General features: G+C 30.1%; 2 protein-coding genes across 3 annotated transcripts; both read right to left on the bottom strand.

Moving 5' to 3' along the window:
• Nucleotides 1-20,410: 20,410 nt before the first annotated feature.
• On the bottom strand, nucleotides 20,411-20,893 carry LOC149514154 (furostanol glycoside 26-O-beta-glucosidase-like). The gene is made up of 2 exons (XM_089746689.1): nucleotides 20,677-20,893; nucleotides 20,411-20,598 (listed from the first exon to the last, which is right to left on the bottom strand). The coding sequence occupies exons 1-2, from the start codon at nucleotides 20,891-20,893 to the stop codon at nucleotides 20,411-20,413; spliced, it is 405 nt and encodes a 134-aa protein (XP_089602815.1).
• A 303-nt stretch (nucleotides 20,894-21,196) lies between these two features.
• On the bottom strand, nucleotides 21,197-23,460 carry LOC149514153 (beta-glucosidase 12-like). Of its 2 annotated transcripts, XM_089746691.1 has the most exons (3): nucleotides 21,855-23,460; nucleotides 21,677-21,764; nucleotides 21,197-21,479 (listed from the first exon to the last, which is right to left on the bottom strand). In XM_089746691.1, exons 2-3 carry the CDS (start codon nucleotides 21,739-21,741, stop codon nucleotides 21,215-21,217), a joined length of 330 nt encoding a protein of 109 aa, XP_089602817.1. In that variant the 5' UTR covers nucleotides 21,742-21,764; nucleotides 21,855-23,460; the 3' UTR covers nucleotides 21,197-21,214. The 2 variants fall into 2 exon arrangements, with proteins under 2 accessions (XP_089602817.1, XP_089602816.1); XM_089746690.1 differs by having other exon boundaries at nucleotides 21,677-23,460.
• Nucleotides 23,461-26,087: the final 2,627 nt, after the last annotated feature.

Below are 26,087 nucleotides of genomic sequence, written 5' to 3'. Positions count from 1 at the left end.
CTATTAATATTTTTTATTTGATTTTTATTTTTTTTTTTGCTGAGATTGGATTGGTTTGTGGGGAATCCTACCGTGAATAGGGATTCAATCAGAGTCCATATTGGATTCAATGATTGAATCCCAATCCAAAGAGGAGTTTGGATTGATCAGAAACTCTTCTAATCAATCTCTATAAAAAGACCCACGGATCAAAGGAAGAACACAAACAGAGGCAAACACAGAGAAAAAAACGAAGCTAAAAAAAGATTTTTGTGTGTTAGAATAGCATTAGGAATCGGTGAAAATTTTTTAAAATTTTTGACAAAATTTTTTTTTGAAAATTTCTGGAAAATTTTCAAATTTCGATTGAATTTTTTCGGCCAAGTTTGAATTTTTCGATCAACTTTCCAGTTTTCGGTGACTATTTCCAGAAATCGATCATTTTCTGACGAACTTTAGGCTAAAAACTCAGATTTTGACGAAAATTTTTAGAATTCGACGAGATTCAATCGAAGTTCTTCGTGGTTTAGAGAGAGGAGAGAGAAAAAGAAGGGAAGAGAGAGAGAAGAGGATCGGTCTGTTGAAAAAATAAAAGGGATAGCCTTTTATACCTGCTGAAATGACGTCGTTTTGACGTTAATGTGCCCAGAGGATCCGCGTGTTTTGAAGTCAGGTGACTCGATCCAAGCGTCAATCCGCTTTTAACCTGCGTGCGACCTAGGTCTCCGAACAGAGCTGACACCCTTAGCCGCGTCTCCGAGCCATTTTTTCTTCCTCTAGCCGAGTCGAGTCGAGTCGCTAAGCCGAGCCGTTCCCAGGTTTTTTTTTGTTTTTATTTATTATTATTATTATTATTATTATTATTAGATTAGAATTGTTTAATATTTTTTAATTTTTATTTTATTTTTCTTTATTTTTATTTTCACTTTCATTTTCATTTTATTTTATTATTTTATTTTCTTTAAATAAAATTCAAAAAAATATTTTTGAGAAAAAGTTGAAAGTATCAATTTTCTTTGAAAATAAACTTTCTAAGAAATATTTTTGAGGAAAAGTTGAAAATATCAATTTTTCTTGAAAATAAGCTTTCTAAAAAAAATATTTTTGAAGAAAAGTTAAAAGTATCAATTTTCCTTGAAAATAAGTTTTCAAAAATGGATTTTTGAGAAAAAGTTGAAAGTATCAATTTTTTTTAGAAATAAATTTTCAAAAGTGAATTTTTGAGGAAAAGTTAAAAATATCAATTTTTCTCGAAATTAAAAGTTTTAAAAAATATTTTTGGGAAAAAATTGAAAGTATCAATTTTTCTTAAAAAGAAGTTTTTAAAAATGGATTTTTGAGAAAAAGTTGAAAGTATCAATTTTCCTCGAAATTAAAGTTTCTAAAAAATATTTTGAGAAAAAGTTGAAAGTATCAATTTTTTCTGTATAAAAGCAATCATTTTTTTCTTTTTTTTTTCTTGAATTTTTTTTAATGTCAAATAATTCGACGATGGAGCCTCTACAAGTGAAACAGTAGTTTTTTTTGCATACTCTTGAGGTGAGAAAATTTTCTCAATTTTTTGCTAAAAGTATTAGAGTCAATTGAGAATAATTTCTAATAATTAATTATTTGGTAAATTTTTAAGGCTTATTGGATAACATAAAATTAAGCTAGTACCATCTTTTGATGGGTGTTGTGAGAGTGCTATAACCTTCTTTACACGTAACCAAACTCCCGAACCCTGTTCTGGTTAGTAGACCTCAACTTATTCTTTTAGGGACCCTTAAGCTTAGGTGTTCCCTGAAAGGATAGATTCCTTAGGTGGCCAATCGCGCCTAGATAAAAAAGATTGGTGGCGACTTCTTTAAGTCAATGTCTAGCGATAGATCCCTGGATCTAGATGTTATGACAACTTTAGCGACTCCACTGGGAAAACTTTAAGAGTCAGGCTAGCAAATAAATTTATGTTATCCAAAAGCCTAATAAAATTGAACCTTTTGTATATATTTTATTCATTCATGTTTATTTACTTTATTAATTATGTCATTCATATGCATGTGCATAATATGAGTTCTACACCCGAACTCCGTCCTTCTAGGAGGGAGTAAAGTACTTATTGCTTTCGTGAGGTCTAATACCTCCACAGTGGCTAGCGAAATACTCCCACTCAAATTGAACCTTTTTCGCTTGTAACCTGTAATGGGTAAGGATTAGGGTGCCTTACTAGTCTGTGATAGACAAGGATGTAATGAGCAATTTGGGAACCTTTAGACTTTGACCTTAAACCACATATAGTGAACCTTAAGAGTGCCTAACCTATAGATAGAGCCATCACTCTTCCCTTTTAGAATTGACCAAAAGCATATGATTCATTTCTCTTATTCTGTGTGATGTTTAAATTTACTTAGTTATTTATTTATTTCTTTTTTCTGGGCATACTAACCTTTTTTCTCATTCTTCTGCATTGGTTCATGCTCATATCATACAGTTGCATAAAGAACATTTGCTTGAAAGATGATCTTCAACAAAAAATTTTTCATGGACTTCTCTGAACGACTAATTTATTCTTCATCCGTATTAGCACCTTGTGAGACACCCAACGAAGTAAGGGTCTAGTAAAAAAAGATTCAACTAAAGATGAGGAATTGTTTACTAATCGGATATGATTCTACCTTGTCTCAAGAAACATTTATCCTCTTCAAACAGAATAATCTAGAGGATTTGATTGATATCTGAAAGAAGATGAGTCCGTCAAGACAAGAGCAGTTCTGTCAAAGACATGGACATATAGCACACCTTTTAGCAGTAGTTGTTGATGATCAACTAATCAGAGCTGTAGCATAATTCTGAGATCCTGCATACAAGTGTTTCATCTTTAATGAAGCTAATATGATTCCCACCATCGAAAAATATTTGATTTTATTGGGTTTGCACCTCAAGGCTCCTGATAAGATATATGTCAAAAAACACAAGTCAAGATTTCATAAGGGTTTGGCTCAACTCATGGGGATAGACAAGGAAGTTATGGATTTTCATACAAAGAAGAAACAAAACAGGTTTGCCTACCTTGAAAGTTCTTTCATGAGTTTCTAGTGCAATATGCCAACGAAGAACGGGGGTTAGATATATTTACCTTAGCCATATACGGAATGGTGATCTTTCCAAAGATTTTGGGTTATATTGAGATAGCAGTGGTTGACTTCTTCGAAAGTGTGATCAATGGCTGTAATCTTTTAACGTAATATTAGCAGAGACTATTAGATCTTTAAGTTACTATCGTCAGAATGAAGGGTGCTTTATAGGTTGCATACAGTTATTGTACTTATAGATGAAAAGCCATTTTGAATGGGAAAATGGTGCTTTCTCGAAGCTTTATATCTATAATTGAGCTTTGATCAAAGAATTTTATGAAAGTGGGTAGTTAGAATGAAAGTCTAAAAAAGAATGGATAACTTTCCTACAAAGGTTGACCAGTATCGATGTAAGATGGTTGGCTTTATGGATGAATCGTGAGCCTATGTTGTATCAATGTGGGGATAATACAATGGTCCCACTTTTGAGTTTATGGGGAGCGATAAATTATGTACCACTCTTAGTAAGAAGGTAGTTTAGGGCAGAACAGTTCATTCCTATGACTTATAGGCTTCATCAGTTAGATTTCTCTTACAGTGAGCCTAAAGCATTTCGGAAGATGAATGTGATTATTAAAGCATGAAAAAAATCCTCGAAGAGTGAGTCTTGGATCATTTACTGATAAAGTCACTTCATGGTATTTGGTTTGAAGAGTAAAACGAAGACAAGAAAATGGTATTTACTTATGAAAGCTTTCAACCACCAATAGAAGAAAAACTTGAAGAGACACCATCAGAATTAGAGCTTGTAACAAAAGAATTTGAGTTTGAAAAGGGTAAGTTAAAGCAAGAAATCTAGAAGCTTCAAGAAAAAAAAGACCAATGGAAAGATAGAGTTGAAAGTCATGAAGTTAGAGTTCATAAGATTGCTAGAGAGCGTGATATAACTGTTGAGGACTTAGCAGAGCTACACCAGGAGCATAAAAGGTTATGTGTGAGAGAGAGGGCCAAAGAAATAACCATTGTTGAGCTGACTGAGGAGAATGCAAGATTGAAGTAAGAGTATGCTGAATTAGAAGAAGAAAGTACCCAAGTACAGACAAAAAATAACATGCTAAACAGTTATCTAAGCAGGCTAAGATAAAAGTTGAATGAATAAGAATGCCACATTGCTACATTGGTTAGGGAGCATAAAGAGTTATCATACCAAGTCTGATGTGGTAAAAGAGAGAACTTAGGAAGACAGAAATACATTGAGCACCTAACAACCCAAATTTATAGAGGGGTATGCAAGGCAAGAAAGATGGTGGAGGAGGCAGAGGCATTGAAATAAGTGGTGGCTCCAGTAGGAGAATATGGACAGCATCTGTTAAACTTCATCGAAGAAGCCAAGGCCCAGTATAAACAGATCAAACAATTTTATGATTATAATTCTAGGATCATAAACTCAATGTAAATAAAGATTTTTTGGAATAAATGAAATCTTTTAGTTAAATATCGTCTTTAAGGTAAATGTTCTTTGCATACATGCATTTTTCATTCATTGCATTCTCATTCATTACACTTAACAAACTAACCATGTGATAGTCATGCAAATTTACTAATTGTAAGATATGGTATTCAAGGTTCAAGGATAACGTTATCTAGTGAGAACCCTGTCCATCGATACAACACAAGATCAAGAGCTAGACAAATAGAGCAAAAAATTTTTCACAAATTTAAAAAGCTAGAAAAAGCACAAAAGAAGATTGAATATAAGTTGAGCAAAATTTTGGATGCTCTCAATAAGCTGAATAAGGGAAAAAAAGTTGAAGAAAATACAAGCCAACAAGTTCCTCCATTACAAAAAATGGCTGACCCTTTGTACCTTTCAAGTTTTGGTCTAACTCAAGCCCAGTCTGTACAAGAGGTTTCACCGTAACACTTCACATATCCTACATATCTTGGAATACCATCAACTTTCAACCCAAGGCATTATCATAGCTATGTAAATCTTGTCTTTACTGAAAAAATAGTAGAATTGATTCCTGATCTAGATGATTTAAAAGAGAAAGAGAAAGAAAAGATAAGAGTGAAAACTTAAGAAAGCTCTAAAATTAGTATGCTAGAACAAAAGCTACGGGCTGTGGAAGGAATTGATTTCTATGGTTCAGTTGATACAGCTGGGCTTTACTTAGTCCCTGATGTGGTCATTCCTCCTAAGTTTAAAGTACCAAAATTTGAAAAATATGATGGTACCAAGTGCCCAAAAACTTATATCACCATGCATTATCGGAAGATGATAGCTCATGCTCATGATGAAAAACTTCTGATGCATGTTTTTCAAGATAGCCTTACAGGCTCTGCTATCAGGTGGTATGTTCAGCTAGATAGAACTTGTATTTGCTCTTGAAGCGATATGGCTCATGACTTCATCAGTCAATATCGATATATTATCGATTTGGCTCCTAATCATTTGTCTTTATAGAACCTGGAGAAAAAGGTAAATGAGTTTTTCAAAGAATACGCCCAGAGATGAAAGGATATAGCTTCTCAGGTACAACCTCCTCTGACTGAGATAGAGACTATAGTGCTATTTGTTAGCACTTTAAAACCTCCATATTATGAAAAAATGATAAGGAATGCAATAAAAAATTTTATTGATATTATAATTTTAGGAGAAATTATCAAGAGTACCATCAAGAATGATAAGCTAGAAGGAAGTGAAGCATCTAGCAAGAGAGTCTCGAAAAAAAAAAAGATTGAAGCTCAGGCTATGAACTTTAATAGATAGTAATTTAGGGGTTATCAATCCTACTTACCATAAGGATACTTGCCATATTACCTTATTGTAAATAACACTTCTCCTTACCTATACCAACCATTTGTATAGTCATTTTATCCCCAAACATATCAACCTCTTTTTAGGCCTCATAATACCACATATAGTCCTAACACTTAACCTATCCCAAGATCCCAGAATCATCCAACTAACCCTATAGGTGGTTCACAGGAGCAACAAACTACCCGTGAAAAATTTATATTTGACCCAATTCTAATGACTTATACAGAATTATATAGGGAGCTTTACAACAATTATTTGATTGCTCCTAGTACATTAGAGCCCCTCAAGCCACCTTACCCCAAATGGATCCCATAACCCACTGTGACTACCATTATGGGATTGCTGGTCACTCGACCAAAAATTACACTGTCCTGAAACACAAAGTGCAACGATTGATCAAGGATGGAATGATTTGTTTTGATACGAAAGGGGTGACTGCATCGAATGTTAGTGGCAATCCCTTACCAAATCATAATGTGAATGCTATAAGTGAAGAACATGAGTGCCATGTAAAGAAAAAAGTGACGGATATTAAGATACCTCTTAGTCAACTATTTGATATTTTATGGAAAGTTGACATGATACAACTAGTGAGTCCACACAGTTATCATGGAGTATATGTAGCTGACACTAGTTGTAAATATCATAGTGAGGCAATAAGCCATTCTATTGAAACCTGTGAGCAATTTTACTAAGAGGTACAAAAACTCTTAGATTCATACCAGATGGAGGTCTATGAAAGAAGAGAAGACTTAAGAAGTGTTGAGGTATCCATGACTGATAAGCCTACAAAGCTGTTTCCAAAGCAGGTGATAATCTATTGTGGGAACAAGCCAAAGTCAATCATAGACAAACTCATTCTTAGGTTGGTAACTTTTAAAGTTTCGACTCCCTTCCCATACAAGGATGATAAAGCTATACCCTAGAGATATGGCTGTGACACAGTAGTTTAGGGGCAAGAAGAGGATGTCTTTAAAGCTGATGCTTCTAATATAATTGGTGTAGGAGGTATTACCCAAAGTGAAAGGTGCTACACTCTAAAAATGTTGAAGAAGGCTAGAAGAAAGAAGGCCAAGAAAAGAGAAGGATGAAATAATCTTGAAATAAAACCCAAAAAAGATCACCCGAAGTCGATATCAAAAAAAGAGATTTGTAAATTCTTGAAGCTGGTAAAACATAGTGAGTCTTCAGTTGTTGAACAATTGAATAAAATACCAACTCGAATCTCATTACTATCATTGCTATTAAACTCAGAGCCATACCGAAATGCCCTGCTGAAAGTATTGAACCAGGCATATGTGGCACTAATGTATCTGTTGAATATGTGAATCACCTGACTGAAAATCTAGTCATGTCGAATCACATTTCGTTCAGCGATGATGAGATTTCTTTGGAGGAAAAAAAAATGCCAAAGCTCTGCATATCACAGTCAAGTGCAAGAGCCATATCATAGCCAAAGTCCTTATTGATAATGGCTTTGCTATCAATGTCATGCCTGTGTCAATTTTGGTGAGGCTACCCATTGACTACTCTAATATGAAAGACAATCAGATGATCGTAAGAGCTTTTGATAAGACCAAAAGAAAAGTCCTGAGGGATATCGAAATACCTTTGTAAATTGGGCCATGCACTTTTAATGTGAAGTTTCAAGTGATGGATATCTCTCCATCCTACAGCTGTCTATTGGAAAGGCCATGGATTCACATGGTAGGAGCTGTACCCTCTACCTTGCACCAAAAGATCAAGTTTAATGTAGAAGGTCAATTAGTAGTGGTAGTTAGGGATGAAGACATGCTAGTAACCCAACCGTTGAATACTCCATATGTAGAGACTGCCAAAGAAGCATTAGAATGCTCCTATCGATATTTTGAATTAGTTAATTCTATAGGTGAAGGACTTAAAAATTAACCTTTTTCAAGGATAGTGATGAGCCAAGTTATCAATAAGGGCTGGTATCCAAGACTAGGGCTAGGCAAAAATTTACAAGAAATAAAAGAACCCCCGACGGTGATAGATAATAGCGACAGGTTAGGCCTAGGCTATGAGATAGTAGAATAGGAGATCAAGAGAAGGCCAGCAAAAAAAATAGTAAGACTAATGGTCATCTCACACCTGTATGAGACTTTCAGACTTGGAGGATTCATGTACCCAGATACAAGAAAAAGTATAGAAAAGACTTTTGCTCAGTTAACCATTAATGCTATTGAAGATAAAGTGAGGCTTAATCAAGAGGGGTGAGTTCGCCTTTGTCTGCCAGATTATGAGCTGAATAATTGGAGTGCCATCGAGATGCTTATGATTTTTGAAACTAATACAATGTAATTGTAACATCCCAATAGCTATTGCCTAAGGCAGTGGGGTGATCTTTCTTGTTTGGGCTATTTATCTTTTATTATTTTTAATAAAAATTAGAAAGGATGCATTTTCATTCATTTCTTCTTGTGTCTTCATTATTTCCATCTTTTCAAGCACATCTTACCAACATATCCCATTTCATTCGATTTCAGATCTTTAAATGAACATGAAGATAATTATGATAACATTCAAGATGTTAGTTTTTATAATTCAATTAACACTGATGAACTTGACAATGAAGAGAATTTTGAAGAATATGTTATGTCTCCGAACCTAATGAGATTGATTGAACAAGAAAATAAGCCAATTGAGCCTCATCAGGAGATAGTTGACTTAGTGAATCTAGGAGATGAAGAAAATAAGAAAGATATCAAAATTGGCACTTCACTTTCATCAGGAGATAGACAACATTTGATAGACCTACTTTATGAATTCGTAGATGTATTTTCTTGGTCTTACCAAGATATGTCAAGGCTAAGCACAGAGATAGTGGAGCACAGATTACCTTTAAAGTCAAAATGTAAGTCGATTCAACAGAAACTGAGACGGATGAAGCTTGAAATGCTACTAAAGATCAAAGAAAAAGTGAAAAAATAGTTTGATGCAAGTTTTTTACAAGTGGCTAAGTATCCAGAGTGGGTAGCCAATATACTATCCATTTTTAAAAAAGATAAAAAGGTACGAATGTGTGTAGACTATCGTGACTTGAATAAGGCTAGTCTAAAAAATAACTTTTTTTTACCTCATATCGACACACTGTTAGATAATATGGCTAGGCATTCAATTTTCTCCTTTATGAATGGTTTTTCAGGATATAATCACATAAAAATGGCTACAGATGATATGAAAAAGACCATTTTTATGACTATGTGGGGAGCCATTTGCTACAAGGTCATACCTTTTGGGTTAAAGAATGCTGAGGTAACATATCAAAGGACCATGGTAACACTTTTCTATGACATGATGCACAAAGAGATCGAAGTGTATGTAGACGATATGATTACAAAATCTTATGAGAATGAAGATCATGTCACCAGCTTCAGAAAGTTATTTGAGCGATTGAGAAGGTTCCAACTCAAGTTAAACCCAGCCAAGTGCACCTTTGGGGTAAAGTCAGGAAAGTTACTAGGCTTTGTGGTTAGTGAACGAGAAATTGAAGTCGATCCAGATAAGATATGGGCTATTCAAAATTTGTCACCTCCAAGTACACCAAAGAAAGTTTAAAGTTTTTTGAGAAGATTGAACTACATTTCTCAGTTTACCTATAAATGTGATCCCATATTTAAGCTTTTTCGTAAGAATAATCCTGGAAAATGAAATGAGAAATGTCAAGAGGCTTTTGATAAAATTAAGCAATACTTATCAAACCCTCAAGTGTTGGTGCCACCTGTTCCAGGGAAACCTTTAATTTTAACTTAACAGTATGTAAAAATTAAATGAGATGTGTATTGAGACAGCAAAATGAGTCTAGCCGAAAAGAGAAAGCTATTTATTATCTGAGTAAAAAGTTCACAGAATACGAATCCAAGTATTTCTCATTGGAGAAAATGTGTTGTGCATTAACGTGGACTGCCAAAAGACTTAGAAAGTATATGCTCTATCATACCACATGGCTCATAGCAAAACTGGATCCAATTAAATATATCTTCGAGAAATTTTCTTTGTCTGAAAGAATTGCTAAATGGCAAATAATGCTCTTGGAGTATGATATTATATATGTGAGCTAAAAGGTATTAAAAGGGGGTGCTATAGCAGAGTTCCTTACAGACCGTGCTGCTAAAGAGTATGAACTAATGAAGTTAAAATTTTCTGATAAAGATCTAATGACTATTTTCTAACTAAACAAAGAAGAGCATGGAGAAAAATATTGGAGAATGCATTTTGATGGAGCTGTCAATGCCTTAAGACATGGAATTGAGGTAATTCTGATCTCTCCGAAGAATAATACTGCCCTGTAACAACAAGATTAAATTTCAATTGTACAAATAACATCGCTGAATATGAGGCATGTATCATGGGCTTACAAGCTATTATAGATAGAAGAGTGAAAGCACTGAAAGTGTTTAGAGACTCAGCTTTAGTTATATATCAGTTGAAAGGAGAATGGGAAACGAGAGATTCAAAACTCGTTCCATATCATAAGTATATTCTAGAGTTGATGAAATAATTTAAAGATATCCAGTTTGATCATTTACCTCGAGAAGAGAATCTGATTGCTGATGCATTGGTTACTCTGGCTGTAATGATTTGAATTAATGATAATACAGACATTCAATCCATCAGGCTAGATGTTAAAGATATGCCAACTCATTACTCTAATATAGAAGAAGAGAAAGATGGGAAACCCTGGTATTATGATATCCTACAGTATATTAAGGATCAGCAATACCCAGTTCAAGCAACATAAAATGATAAAAAGATCATCCGAAGATTGGTTATGAGTTTTTTTTCTGGATGGGGATGTTCTGTATAAAAGAAGTCGGGATCAAGTATTAACAAGGTACGTAAGTAAGGCTGAAGCGAAAAAAATCATTGAAGAGGTACATGATAGAATATGTGAGGCACATACCAGTGGACATATGATGACGATACAGATTATGAGAGTAGGATATTACTGGTTGATAATAGAGAGTGATTGCATTGATTATGCTCGTAAGTGCCATAAATGCTAGATATATGCTGATAAGATTCATGTTTCGTCATCTGCTTTACATGTTATGGCACCACCTTGGCCATTCTCAATGTGAGACATGGATGTCATTAGTCCTATCACCCCAAAGGCTTCTAATGGACATAAATTTATTTTTGTGATGATAAATTACTTCACAAAGTGGGTGGAAGCAGCCTTATATGTAAGTGTAACAAGATCTGTGGTTTGTAAGTTCATAAAGAGAGAGATCATCTGTAGATATAAATTTTTAAAGAAAATTATTTTAGACAATGCCAAGAATCTAAATAGTAAGATGATGCAAGAAATATATGCTCAATACAAGATCAAGCATCATAACTCGGTACTATACCGTCCAAAAATGAATGGGACATTGAGGCAGCCAATAAGAACATAAAAAAAATTCTTGAGAAGATGACTGAAACTTATAAAGATTGAAATGAGAAGTTACCATTTGCACTGCATGCATATCGAACATCAGTGCGCACCTCTATTGGGGTAACCCTATTTTTTTTTTTTATAAGATGAAAGCTATACTACTAGTGAAAGTGGAGATCCCCTCCTTAAGGGTTCTAAAAGAAGTTGAGTTGAAAGAAGCTGAATGGATTCGAGAACGATATGAACAGTTAAATTTTATGAAAGAAAAAAAATTAACTGCACTGTGCCATGATCAGTATAGTAAAGAAGAATGATGAGGGCTCATGATAAAAAAATTTGACCCCGTTGCTTTCGAGAAGAAGAGTGTGGTGAGACAAATTTTTTCGGATAGAGCGCTGATACTGACTGAGATGGACGAAAATGATTTACCTCATCCTATAAATTCTAATGCTGTGAAGAAATATTATGCTTGAAATAAAGAAAAAGAAAAAAAAGTGAAAATGAAAAATGAAAAAATTAAAAAATTAAAAAAAAATTAAAAAAAAGAAAAAAAAAAGAAAAAGTGAATGAAAAAGGAGGACTCAAGGCGAAAACCCTAAAAAAATGGTTTGAGTCATAAGGGGTTTGTCTAAGTTAAAAACTTGAAAAGGTAGCTTAGATAAAAGAGAATATAGCATCGAATTTGAAAATTCGTTGGCATGAAGACTAGCAAATTCGGAGGAGCTCTAAGTTGTTAAATATATCAGATGGTTGGATTTGCAAAAAAACTTTGAGATGTGTTATCATGATTATCTGATTGTTCATTTTTGGGCTTTGTCCCCATACTTTGTCCCCATACTTATCCTTGTAATTCTTCCCTGGGCCAAAGTTTGCCAACATGTTGTTAATAAAAGACATTTTATTTCACTCTTTGTGTCTCTATTCTGTTGACTGTTTCTCAACCGTTCTTATTCTTTTTCTCTTAATACTCTACAATGGAAGAAATGTGCAAATGCATTCTTACTTTTTGAGTTTGAAATAATGATTGATGAGTGAATAATGGCATGAAAGATTTTTACATTACATTGAATAAGTCAAGAGTGATAAAAGCAGAATCGAGATGTTCAGTTCCTGATAAGGACATTGAATTTGGAAAGAGATTTCTTATAGAAAAAATGTGAGTGGAAGAGATGATTGAGAGCTATACTGGCTCGATCTTAGAAGAGAAGCGTAATCTGATTTTTGAAGAATCAAAGGGTTCGATGCCCGAGAAAAGAGCTTGAAAAATTTGAGTACCACAATTGAATAGGAATCAAGTAACCAACATTCGAATAACATGCATTGAATTTCACATGCATTACATAACATATATTGCATTTAAGAAAATATAATGCATAAATTCAAGAAGCAGGTGTATTCCAACATCCCACATAGAGAAGACAGATGTGAAGACATTTTCAAATTTGAGAAAAAGTTTGTCAGGTAAGTTTCTAATCCTAGAAATAGGATGTCTCTTAGTATCAGGGTTGATTTATAAGACCTTCGGGCATAATCTCTTAAAATTCCTTCAAACACGATTTTTAACTCCTTTGGACATGATTGTCAATGAGTCATTTACTTTTCAAAAGTCGTCGAGCCTCTGATTAGATGAGCTTTATTTATTTTTCAAAGTCGTTGAGCCTCTGATTAGATGAGCTTTATTCATTTTCAAAGTCCTTGAGCCTCTGATTAGAGGAGCTTTATTCATTTTTCAAAGTCGTTGAGCCTCTGATTAGAGGAGTATTGTTTATGTTTTTCAAAGTCGTTGAGCCTCTGTTTAGAGGAACCTTGATCAAATCTTAAACACAAAAAAATGAAAGAAAAAAAGGTCGAGTTGAGTCTTGAATGGGTGTCTACGTCTTTACGTAATTTTTGTTTTACAGAAAATGTGCAAAGAGGGGCAGCTGTAGACACCTAATTTGGTTCAGGCCCGGATCAATTGGGCTTGGTCAAAATGGGTAGGCCCATTTTTATTTTTTATTTTGTATTTTATATTTTATTATTATTTTATATTTGTATATTATGTATTTATTATTTATTTATTTATTATTACTATTTATTAATATATATATCTTTATTTTTTTTCTTTTTCTTTCTTTTCTGTTAATATTTATATATATTTTATTTATCTAGTTATATATTTATTATTATTTATCTATTTATATATTATAATTTATCTATTATTATTTTTAATTTATCTGTTAATATTCTGATTTATCTGATTATTTTCTTTTAATTATCTATTAATATTTTTTATTTAATTTTTATTTTTTTTCTTTTTTTTGGCTTAGATTGGATTGGTTTGTGGGGAATCCTACCGTGAATGGGGATTCAATCAGAGTCCATATCGGATTCAATGATTGAATCACAATCTAAAGAGGAGTTGAAATTGATCAAAAACTTTTCTGATCAATCTCTATAAAAAGACCCACGGATCAAAGGAAGAACACAGACAAAGGCAAACACAGAAAAGAAAGGGAAGCTAAAAAAGGGTTTTTGTGGGTTAGAATAGCATTAGGAATTAGTGGAAATTTTTTAGCATTTTTGGTGAATTTTTTTTTTGGAAATTTTTGAAAAATTTTCAAATTTCGGTTGAATTTTCTGGCGAGGTTTGAATTTTTTGGTGACTTTTTTGGCCAAGTTTGAATTTTTCGACGAACTTCCTAGTTTTCGGTGACTATTTCCAGAAATCGATCGTTTTTCGACGAACTTCTGACGAAAAATTCAGATTCCGACGAAAATTTTCAAAATTCGATGAGATTCAATCGGAGTTCTTCGTGGTTTAGAGAGAGGGGAGAAGAAAAAAAAGGAAGAGAGAGAGAGAGGGGAGGATCGGTCTGCTGAAAAAATAGAAGGGATATCCTTTTATACCTGCTGAAAACGACATCGTTTTGACGTTACTGTGCCCAGAGGATCCGCGCGTTTTAAAGTCAGGCGACCTGACCCGAGCGTCAACCTGTTTTCGACCCGCGTGCAACCCCCATCTCCAAGCCGTTTCTCGAGCCGAGTCGATACCCCTAGCCGTGTCTCCAAGCCATTTTTTCTTCTTCAAGTCGAGCCGCTAAGCCAAGTCGTTCCCATGTTTTTTTTTTCGTTTTTATTTATTTATTTATTATTATTATTAGATTAGAATTGTTTAATTTAATTTAATTTAATTTAATTTAATTTTCTTTATTTTTATTTTTATTTTTATTTTATTATTTTATTTTATTTTCTTTAAATAAAATTCAAAAAATATTTTTGTGAAAAGGTTGAAAGTATCAATTTTTCTTCAAAATAAACTTTCTAAAAAATATTTTTGAGAAAAAGTTGAAAGTATCAATTTTCCTTGAAAATAAGCTTTCTAAAAAAATATATTTTTAGGAAAAAGTTGAAAGTATCAATTTTTCTTGAAAATAAGTTTTCAAAAATGGATTTTTGAAAAAAAGTTGAAAGTATCAATTTTCCTTAGAAACAAGTTTTCAAAAGTGAATTGTTGAGAAAAAGTTGAAAGTATCAATTTTTCTCGAAATTAAAAGTTTCAAAAAATATTTTTGAGGAAAAGTTGAAAGTATCAATTTTCCTTGAAATTAAAGTTTCTAAAAAATATTTTGGGAAAAAGTTGAAAGTATCAATTTTTTCTGTATAAAAGCAATCATTTTTTTTCTTTTTTATTTTCTTGAATTTTCTTTAATGTCAAATAATCCAACGATGGAGCCTGTACAAGTGAAACAATAGTTTTTTTTGCATACTTTTGAGGTGAGGGAATTTTTTCAATTTTTTGCTAAAAGTATTAGAGTTAATTGAGAATAATTTCTAATAATTAATTATTTAGTAAAATTTTAAAGCTTATTGGATAACACAAAATTAAGTTGGTACCATATTTTGATGGGTGTTGTGAGGGTGTTATATCTTTCCTCACATGTAACCGAACTCCCGAATCCTGTTCTGGTTAGTAGACCTCAATCTATTCTTTTAGAGACCCTTAAGCTTAGGTGTTCCCTGAAAGGATAGATTCCTTAGGTGGTCAATCGTACCTAGATAAAAAAGATTGGTGGCGACTCCTTTAAGTCAATGTCTAGCGATAGATTCTCGGATCTAGACGTTATGACACATATGAAACAATTTTTTTTTAGAATAATTCAAATCTAAATGTGTATATCATATAATGTGAATAAAACCAAAGAATAAGTTTAATTGAAGAAACAAACAAATAGAAAAAAAATATAAAAAAGAAATCGAATATAAAAAAAGTAATAAACTATACCTATTACTTAATTAAAACGAAGCCAAATGTGTGCTCACTTTCCTTACATTATTGAAATCTAAACAAAAATAAATATTATAAAATAAACAATCCAACACATTACAAATTTATTTTTAAAACTAAAAGAAAAAGAAAAGAAATAAAAAAAATAATAAAGGTATAAAATAAATTTACTTATTCATGAGTAAGATATGGTTATTATTCTATTAATAACAAATAAAATAACATTGGCTATGGGGTGATGCTCTCACTTTATGAGCTTTTTATTTTTATTTTAAAATTTTGATTTCGACAAATAAAAATTTATTAAGTTTACACACATACACATATATATCTATATATATGTATGTATAGCTATATGTAGAGTTATAATTAAATTTGAAAAGAAAAGTTAAATTAGGATTAAATATATTTAAATTCAAAATTTATGTAAAATTTTCAATTTTTGGTAGCATTTAATTTGAATTTAAATAGTTACCCAAAAATATTAAATTTATTTAATTTATTAAATAAAATTATTTGACAAAGATAAAAAGTTTATTAAGCCTATATACATTTAGAGTTATGATTAAATTCAAAAAGAAGGATAATTTATAATTTAATATATTTAAATATAAAATTTATGTAAAATTTTCAATATTTTATAGATTTTGATTTGATTAAATATACAAATTGAGAACGTATATATAATTTAGATTTATTTATGCATAATAAATATCCAGTGTAACTATATATATATATATATATATAACAACATATGAAGCAATTTTTTTCTAGAATAGACCAAATCTAAATCTATATATTATATAATGCAAATAAAACCAAATAAAAGGTTTGAAGAAAAAAATAAAGAAAAAATTTTAAAAAAAGAAATAGAAAATGAAAATGAAAAAAAATAATGAATTATACTTATTACCTAGTTAAAACCAATCCAAATGTGTGCTCATTTTCCTTTCATTATTGAAAATTTTTTTTAAAAAAAGAAAAACACAAGTCAATATTATAAAAAAAATCCAACACCATCACAAACTTATTTTTAAAATTAAAAAATAAAAATAAAAGAAATAAAATAATAATGAAGGTATAAAATGAATTTACATGTTCATGAGTATGATGAGATTTTTTTTTTTCAACTTTTATTCATTCTTGTCAAAACTTATAAACCATAATCGTCAAATAGAAAAATTATATTCTTCAATTTCTAAATCTAATAATAACAAATAAAATAACATTGGTTAGAGGGCGATGCTCTCATTTAATGAGCTCATTATTTTTTTAATTTCAATAAATAAAAATTTATTAAGTTTACACATACACATATATACATATATATATATGTATATATGTGTGTGTGTGTAATGCTATGATTAAATTTGAAAAAAAAATATAAATTATGATTTAATATATTTAAATTGAAATTTTATGAAAAATTTTTAATTTTTGATAGAGTTTGATTTGAATTTAAATAGTTACCCAAAAATAAATAATATAATTAAAATATCAAATCATAATAAAAATGAAGTTTTCTTTTTAAATTCTGCTAAAGGTAATAAGGAATTCTCTATTCTATAATTACAGAGTTATCATAGATTTTATATCTTCTTTTTTAGGAATCTTGGTAAAATTTTTTATGGTTTTAAAGTTTTTTTAAGCTAAGATATAAAAAAACTTAAAATTAATACTAATGATGAGACTATCCTTGAATTATTTTTTTTTAATTTTATTTTTTTATGAAAAATAATCTCTTGATTTGAAATTATGTTACATGTTTTATAATAGGAATATAAGTTAAGAAATTATTCACTATTTGAATTTATAACTGACACATAAGTTTTAGTTTAGGACACATAACTTAATTATATCAATTAATTAGAGCATCATTTTTATTTTACACGAATGAGAAATATTAAATAAATAATCAGTTAAAAGATAAAATATATTACCTAATTGAATAAAGAATTCACAAAAAAAGAAAAGCCCTGTAGACAACACAAGTAAAAATATAAGAATATATGTATTTTTGTAGTTTTTTTTTTTAAATTACAAATTATTTGAAATATTTATATATATATATATATATATATTCTACTTGATGGAATGAATAGTATGTTTACAAAAATAGTACTTATTATGAGAAAAAGCATGTTAATTCCTATAGCAAGAATAGACTAATAAAAAGAAAGACTAAATTAAAAGAAAGGAAAAATATGTTTAGCTCAATGGGACATTGAGAAAGCTATATAACTAAGAACTACTAATAATGAGGGCTTTTCTTAAGTTGTTCTAATATTTATATATTTTTTTCACATTTCTTTTGTGAAGTATATTTAAAAGCCTAAGATAATGCAAGTATTGTATATAAAAAAAATTAAAGATATTAAATAATACTTTTAAAAGTTGTGATAAATTTAAATATTCATATTAATGGCAGATAATTAGCAAAAGTAAATTACTTTATAATTGGTTTTAAATTGAAATGATGTGATGTACAAGAGAAATTTTTCTAAAGTTGTTTTGGTATTTATATATTTCTTTTCACATTTTTTTTTGAAATATATTTAAAAGCTGAAGATAATGTAGGGATTATTTATAAAAAATATTAAAGATATTAAATAATATTTTTTAAAGTTATGAAAAATTTAAATAATCATATTAATTGCAGATATATTTATTATGAGATATTACTTTAAAATTGATTTTAAATTGAGATAAAGTTATATATAGGAGAAACTCTCTTGAAGTTGTTCTGGTATTTATATTTTTTTCACATTTTCTTTGTGAAATATATATAAAAGATGAAGATAATGTAAGGATTATTTATAAAAAAATATTAAAGATATTAAATAATATTTTTAAAAGTTATGATAAATTTAAATACTTATGCTAACTCCACATAAATTGAAAAAGATAAATTAGTTTCAAATTGAGATAAGGTGATATACTAGAGAAAAAGATTTTATTAAAATTTAAATTGGTTTTTGATTAAATTTTAAAATTTAAGATAATTTAATAATTTTTAAAATATATTCTTTATAAATATTTAAATTAATAAATATTTTATGTATCATCATAATGAGAAGTTTTAATAATTATTTTATATATCGAAAAAAGAAGCTGTTCGCATAAGCATCCACGTCAATAATTATTATCTAATAACTATGTATGTTGTAATATAATATAATATACACATATATAAATATATGGAGTAGATATTAGATTGTGTATAAAAATTAATAAGTATATTTATTATTCTGGGTTCAACTTTATATATAAATTATTTTGATATTTATTTTTTATTATTTTTATTTTGTTTAATTTTTTTGTTATCTAGCGAAAATTGTATGAATTTAATTTTTTTATCAAAATACATCATTTATTAAAACCATGGTAATTCTAACAATCGTAAAATTCTATATAATCAATATTTACACATTCTCACATGACATGGAAAAGCTTATACTATGATTCAAAGTAAACTTTATGCCTCGTTCTACACTCATAAAGCGAGTCCCACACACACATTTATATTTATATTTGACAATATCAAATACGATGTGATGACACAATATAATAATTATATGAATAAAAAATGTGAAAATAATATAATTTAAAATTTTAAAAAAATCATAAATAGATTTAATAAAATAAAAAATTATATTTTATATTTTCGTACCGATAAAAATTGTGACATATCATTTTCTTGTAAAATATAATACGAATATATGAATTATTCATATTTTATATTATACAAATACATGAATTACTAGGTCAAACAATGAAAAGCATTTGTTTACTCTAATATACAAATTTTCAGTATTTGATTGTAAAACATCTGAAAAGCATTTGTTGTTTTCTCCTTTACACTAAAATCCTGTATAGCATTTTGTTCATTCTATTTTCATGGTGGCTTACAGTGATTGCCTAAGCCATTCAACCGTTGCTATTTTGTTAGAGCATGATCCAGTTTCCATCTTGTCCAACGTTGATCAAAGAATCCCGAGTATAATGATATCATTCCACTTGTGCTTTGATCTATCTTTTCCAAGAAATTTAGAAGCAGAGTTTTTTTTTTCTTAAATACATATATTTTGCAAGTTACACAGTCATTGCCGAAAAATATAGCAACTAATGGAATGGTACTAACAAAAGGAAAGTGTAAGAACTCGAGGCAAGATCATGTCTATAATCTCTACGAAATTTTAGGCTCGAACTGAGCTCAGAAGCAATAATGACAGCAGTTTGTGAGATACAGTTCTCGGTCCATCAACATAAATTGCAGAAGTTAATCTACAATTACGTACAGCACAATTATATATACTGGAAGGCCGATACAAGGAGCTAACGGATGCTAGCTATCAACCACAAAGCTGAGTCCTTTTTCTTCCTTCTCTCTTTTCGTTGACGAATGTATAGTATAAATTTGCTATAACCATGGTAAACTCGATCTTTGGCATGCTTATTTTTGGTCACCTTGTACAAAATCATGGTACCATTTAGCAGATTTCTTGGGGATGCGCTTGAGGTTCTGGAAATCAACATAGTAAAGTCCATAGCGGATGGTGAAGCCTTCTGACCATTCAAAGTCGTCAAATAAACTATAATAGAAATATCCTTTGACATTCATGCCATTGCTGCGTAATAGGCAACATAAAGCACATTGATCAGTTTTCCAAGCTAGTGTGAAGGATACAAAAGAATGAATACTTGTATAAACACAGTAAAAAAGCTCACTTGATTGCCCTGCGTGTTTGGAACAAATGTTTCTGAACAAATTCAATTCTATCTTGATCGTTTAATGCCTGAGGAATTGGAATGCTGTCGTCATTTTTCTCCGTAAAACCTATTCAAAGTGGTTATGCAGATGTATTAGCGATAACTAAATATAGTGTCTAAGAATTCAACAGAAAGGGAGCATGGAGGAGCCAGATTTCCGAACCATTCTCAGTAATGTAGATTGTAAGGTTTTTATTGTAGTGCTCCGTAATAAACTTCAAAAGTTTGTACAGCCCTTGGGGATAAACGTAAATGAAAGCACTCCCTCCAGCATTTGGACCAATAAGAACTCCATCTTTGTCCACTGCCACAACAACACAGCATCATCCTTCAGAGGAATAAAAGCCCTTGTTTATTTCAGTAAAGATAAATTTAACGTTACCTGTGGAATTGACATGTTGATCTACCAAGTAGCTCACTGGTGCAGCTTGTGGATTAATTGGAATGTGCTTAGCATATCTCGAGGTATAGTAGTTGATGCCAATGAAATCAAAAGATCCTTTGACCAGCTCTTTCTCCTTAGCCGTGAAAAGTGGTAGCCTGTCCTTCACCAATCTTCTCATGCTTACTGGGTACTGTCCTAGCAGCAGTGGTTCCATAAACCTGGAAGCCACCAGACAAGATAACAATGCATTCGATCACTGGTTTATGTGAGTGTCACTGTCAAGTGGAAAGTGATAAATTACTTGAGAAATTGTTCATAAGAAAGTTATTTTACTAACCATCCCAACTCGAAATCCATGGATCTTTTTGCTGCATTTCTATCAAGCAATGTGTTTGAATAGGGCTCACTATACTGTCCAACAAGGGTCAATCCAATTTGCCCCCCTTGTGCTGCCTGGCCAACCAAATTCAAACAATAAGTAAACATATATATAAAAGCAGATATATGGTCCTAAAATACACCGAAGGAGGGCATTCTATGGCTCAGTCACCTGGTACTTCTCTTTGTAAAGCTTCGCAGCCGCTGCATGGGCAAGAAGAAGGTTATGTGCAGCAATGTAAGGTTCTGTGGCCGCATTACCTTCAGGACATGTTGTTCTATCTGAACATCTGCCTGGTGGAGCCACTCCCATGGTATACCCGAATTTAGCAATAATTAGCGGTTCATTGATTGTAATCCAATTTTTCACCCGATCTCCAAATGTTTTAAAACAAATTTCAGCATAGTCCCTGAAATCCTTCCTGAAAAGAGAAAGCACACATTAATGACAGATCAGCGACCATGAACTACACTAATTACAAGTTGGATAGAGCCATGGACTTAAGGCTCAATTTAGGAGGGTCCAATCATAAAATGCATTCTCTTGTTCGGTGAGAATGCTGCCAGCACGCACCCTAATGGAGCCTTGGACAGTACTAGATGTTAGAGTGGAACTTACGCGACAGTGTGATTTAAGAAGCCTCCATACTTGTTTTCAAGGGCCTCCGGTGAGTCAAAGTGCATTAGTGTCACAAAGGGCTTGATGCCTTCAATTGATGAAACATAAAAAGGAATTAGCCAAAATACCATACAAAAGAAATTCTAAACATAATTGCAGTAAGCCTCTAATTAATCACCATGTTTAATCAGCTCGTCAATGAGACTGTTGTAGTGGTTGATACCCTCCCGATTTATTCCACCGCTCAAAGTTCCATCTACAGGAGAAAAATTGTAAAGTGGTCAACTATGCTTTTCCTTTTTTGTTCACTTTTGAACCAAGAAACAAAGAGTTTGATGAAGAAAATATTACCAGGCAAAATCCTGGTCCAGGGGATGGAAAATCTATAAGCGTCTAGTCCAAGGTCCTTCAAAGCCAATGCATCCTCCTGCAAATATATTTACCATTTCTTTAAATGCGAGTATGTTGATAGAGTACTGGATTCTTAATTCTAGTGATCAGAACCAAATCCTGATAGCCTGAAATACCAAATGAAAACATGTAAGCCTATGATGAGGGATGTGTTACCTTGTAGCGCTTGTATGAATCGATTGCTACCTCCAAGGTACTTTTGTCTATTATTTTCTCTGCATGAAAACCATAAATATTTCAAATGAGAATCCAAATTTTTAGCTGCTATCAAAATTCCAGTAATCTGACAGTATAATTAACAACAAAGAAGCATGTTGCCAACCTGGGAATTTTCGAACATATTGGTCCCAAACGCTCGGCCCTTTCCCTCCAGATTTCGTTGATCCTTCAATCTGCACTCAGTTTAATTACTTGTGTTATCGGTATAAGAGGGAAATACTATTACTTGTATCAGTTTAATTGCATCATATATCATTTGATAGTCAGTGACATCAGATTTAGCTTACCTGAGCAGCAGCAGTCGATGCTCCAAAAACAAAATCACTTGGAAAGTTGGATCTCTTAACATTCAAATATTGTGTAGAGTTTGATAAAGCTGAATCTACCTTTTTCTGGGATGCTTGAGTTACTGCATATAGATCAAAATTTTAGCGTGTTAGAGACAAAACAAGCCAAAAAACAAGTGAAAACAAAAACCATAAGAAAAGCAAGAAAGCCGGACAAACTTTGGCCATGCGCAGACAAGCAAACAAGCAAAACAAAGGCAGAGATTCTGATCAGAATCTGCTGAGAATTCCCAGGTGATGAAATTGGCAACATTCTTGACCTTGTAGCCTCTGCTGTTTCTTTAACAAGTATAGAAAAAGATTCAGCTACTTCGTGAAGACAAGATTTGAAGGTGTCTGAGCCTTAGGTTTTAATTTTACGAAGTGAAAATTAAATGTGTAAAAATACAAGGATTGCGCCTCTTTCTTATATACAAGAGTACCCACCAAAACCATCTAACAAGAAATCTAATTTAATGTTCATTATTGGCTAAGAATATCAATGTGATAACCCTGAATGAAACAATATTCCCACTGATCATATGTTCATTATGATCGGTAGGAAAAAATTACTATCTTAGCGTTTCTTTGACATTAGACCTTCAATCTTTTTCATCGACGATCCAAATAAAATCTGAACGTCAATTTCTTATCAAATTTGTCCCCAAAATAGGCCGTTTTGTTACCTATTATATTCAGTTTTTTTCAATTTCTAGATCTACATTAAGGGACAGCTACGAGTTTGCTTTTGGGTAGAATGTTGAAACAAATCCGTTTGAACTAAAAAATTTTGATAAAAAGAAAAAGCCAACGCTTTTTTAGTTGATTAATTATTTAATTTTACATCAGAAAATGATTAATTATCTATTTGTCTTGAGAGAAAGACGATCAAATTTAAACGATAATATGCCCATAAAATTTGAAGATAGAAAATAATTATTTTATAATCTAATTAACTTTTTAACTTGTGTCATGCATGAAATTTTTGAATTAATTTTCATAATTTAAATAATTTTAATCTTAATTTTTAATATTACTTTAATAAAAAATTATGTAAATTTTTTATTGATTTTTTATATATAATCATACATTTATAAATGTTAAGATACAACTAAATAAGAGTTTATACATATTGTAATACTCTTTCAAAGTCTAAACTTTTGCAAAATTTCAAAGAATTATAAAATTTTTTTCATAAAAAATTATTTTTTCAATTCATTTACTAAACAATGAAAATTTTGCTCCTCATTTTTTCTTGTTCGATTAAAAAAGCAATGTTCAGTTTTAAACAATAAAGATTTTTATTGTTGGTTTATATGGTTTTTCGAGTGTTAGAGATGTTATTATCTATGCTTTTAGATTCCTCAAATGATGTTGGTAAAATTTCTTTAGGTTTATATTCTTTCTACCCTCTATTATACCCTTAATTGTGGTTGGATATTTATAACCATTTCATTACTTTTAATAAAATTTTACTTTGGCCTATTAAAAAGAAAATAGTCAAGATTAATAATTATATATATGTTGATATGAATATATAAAAAATATATCATTTTGATTAAATTGTGAAAAACATTTATATTAGCAAAATATTCATAAATTATTAAATCTTATAAAGCTAAACCAGAAATAAAACATAAAATAATAATAATAATAATAATAATAATAATAATAATAATAATAATAATAATATATTTGATTGAACTACAAAGCATAATTATTAATTTGGTCATAACCATTTGCTTTTTATTCCTTATTTTTTTTACATATATACATTAATATCCATAGTTGTTTTTTATTAGAACATAAACCAAATATACAAATTAAGAATTATATATAATTTAGATCTCTTGTACTTATGCATAACAAATATCCAGTTTAACTATTTATATAAAAACATATGAAACAATTTTTTTTAGAATAAATCAAAGTTAATTGTATATATCATATAATGCAGATAAAACCAAATAATAAGTTTAATTGAAGAAACAAACAAATAGAGAAAAAAAATAAAAAAGAAATAGAATATAAAATAAGTAATGAACTATACCTATTAATTAGTTGAAACGAAGCCAAATATGGGCTCACTTTTCTTACATTATTGAATCCAAAAAAATAAAATCAATATTACAAAAATAAAAAAGAAAAAAAAAACAATCCAACACCATCACAAGTTTTTTTTTTTTAAAACTAAAAAAATAAAAGAAATAAAAGAATAATAAAGGTATAAAATGAATTTACTTATTCATGAATATGATGTAGTTATTGTTCTAATAACATTAGTTAGGGGGTGATGCTCTCACTTTATGAGTTTTTTATTTTTATTTTGAGATTTTGTTTTCGACAAATAAAAATTTATTAAGTTTACACATACACACACACACACATATATAAATATATGTATAGCTATATGTAGAGTTATGATTAAATTTGAAAAGAAAAGATAAATTATGATTTAGTATATTTAAATTAAAATTTTATGTAAAATTTTTAATTTTTGATAGTGTTTGATTTGAATTTAAATAGTTATCCAAAAATATTAAATTTATATAATTTATTAAATAAAATTATGTGACAAAGATAAAAGTTTATTAAGCCTATATATATTTGGAGTTATGATTACATTAAAAAAGAAAGATAATTTATAATTTAATATATTTAAATTTAAAATTTATGTAAAATTTTTAATATTTTATAAATTTTGATTTGACCAAATATACAAATTAAAAACATATATATAATTTAGATCTCTTGTACTTATGCATGATAAATATCCAGTCTAACTATATATATATATATATATATATCATATAATGCAAATAAAGTCTGAAGAAAAAAACAGAGGAAAAAAATAAAAAAAATAGAATATGAAAAAAATAATGAATTATACATATTACCTAATTGAAACCAATCCAAATGTGCACTTATTTTTCTCTCATTATTGAAATATAAAAAAAATCAATATTATAAAAAAAATCCAACACCATCACAAACTTATTTTTAAAATTAAAAAATAAAACTAAAAGAAATAAAATAATAATAAAGGCACAAAATGAATTTATTTGTTCATGAGTATGATGTGATTATTATTTTTTCCAGCTTTTATCCATTCCTGTCAAAACTCATAAACCATAATCGTCAAATAAAAAAAATTGTATTCTTCAATTTCAAAATCTAATAATAACAAATAAAATAACGTCGGTTAGAGCGTGAACATCTCACTTAATAAGCTCATTATTTTTGTTTTGAGATTTTAATTTTAGTAAATAAAAATTTATTAAGTTTACACATACACATATATACATATATAAGTATATATATGTGTGTGTGTGTGTGTGTGTGTAAAGTAATGATTAAATTTGAAAAGAAAAGATAAATTATGATTTAATATATTTAAATTAAAATTTTATGTAAAATTTTTAATTTTTGATAGAGTTTGATTTGAATTTAAATAG

This window comes from Durio zibethinus, chromosome 17, assembly GCF_047325235.1.
Source record: "Durio zibethinus cultivar Kanyao isolate XHJ-2024 chromosome 17, ASM4732523v1, whole genome shotgun sequence".
Taxonomy (NCBI): domain Eukaryota; kingdom Viridiplantae; phylum Streptophyta; class Magnoliopsida; order Malvales; family Malvaceae; genus Durio; species Durio zibethinus.
Note: the sequence above shows the minus strand (reverse complement) of the source record. Positions and strands in the feature narration are given on the sequence as shown.

What these genes read in the sequence shown, in the direction of transcription:
- LOC149514154 (XM_089746689.1), bottom strand. Translation starts at nt 20,893, where the DNA reads ATGGAACCACTGCTGCTAGGACAGTACCCAGTAAGCATGAGAAGATTG. An exon ending in TCAACATGTCAATTCCACAG is followed by an intron (nt 20,599 to 20,676) that starts GTAACGTTAAAT and finishes TTGTTGTGGCAG; the next exon opens with TGGACAAAGATGGAGTTCTT.
- LOC149514153 (XM_089746690.1), bottom strand. Translation starts at nt 21,807, where the DNA reads ATGGTATTTTGGCTAATTCCTTTTTATGTTTCATCAATTGAAGGCATC. An exon ending in TTCTTAAATCACACTGTCGC is followed by an intron (nt 21,480 to 21,676) that starts GTAAGTTCCACT and finishes TTCTCTTTTCAG; the next exon opens with GAAGGATTTCAGGGACTATG.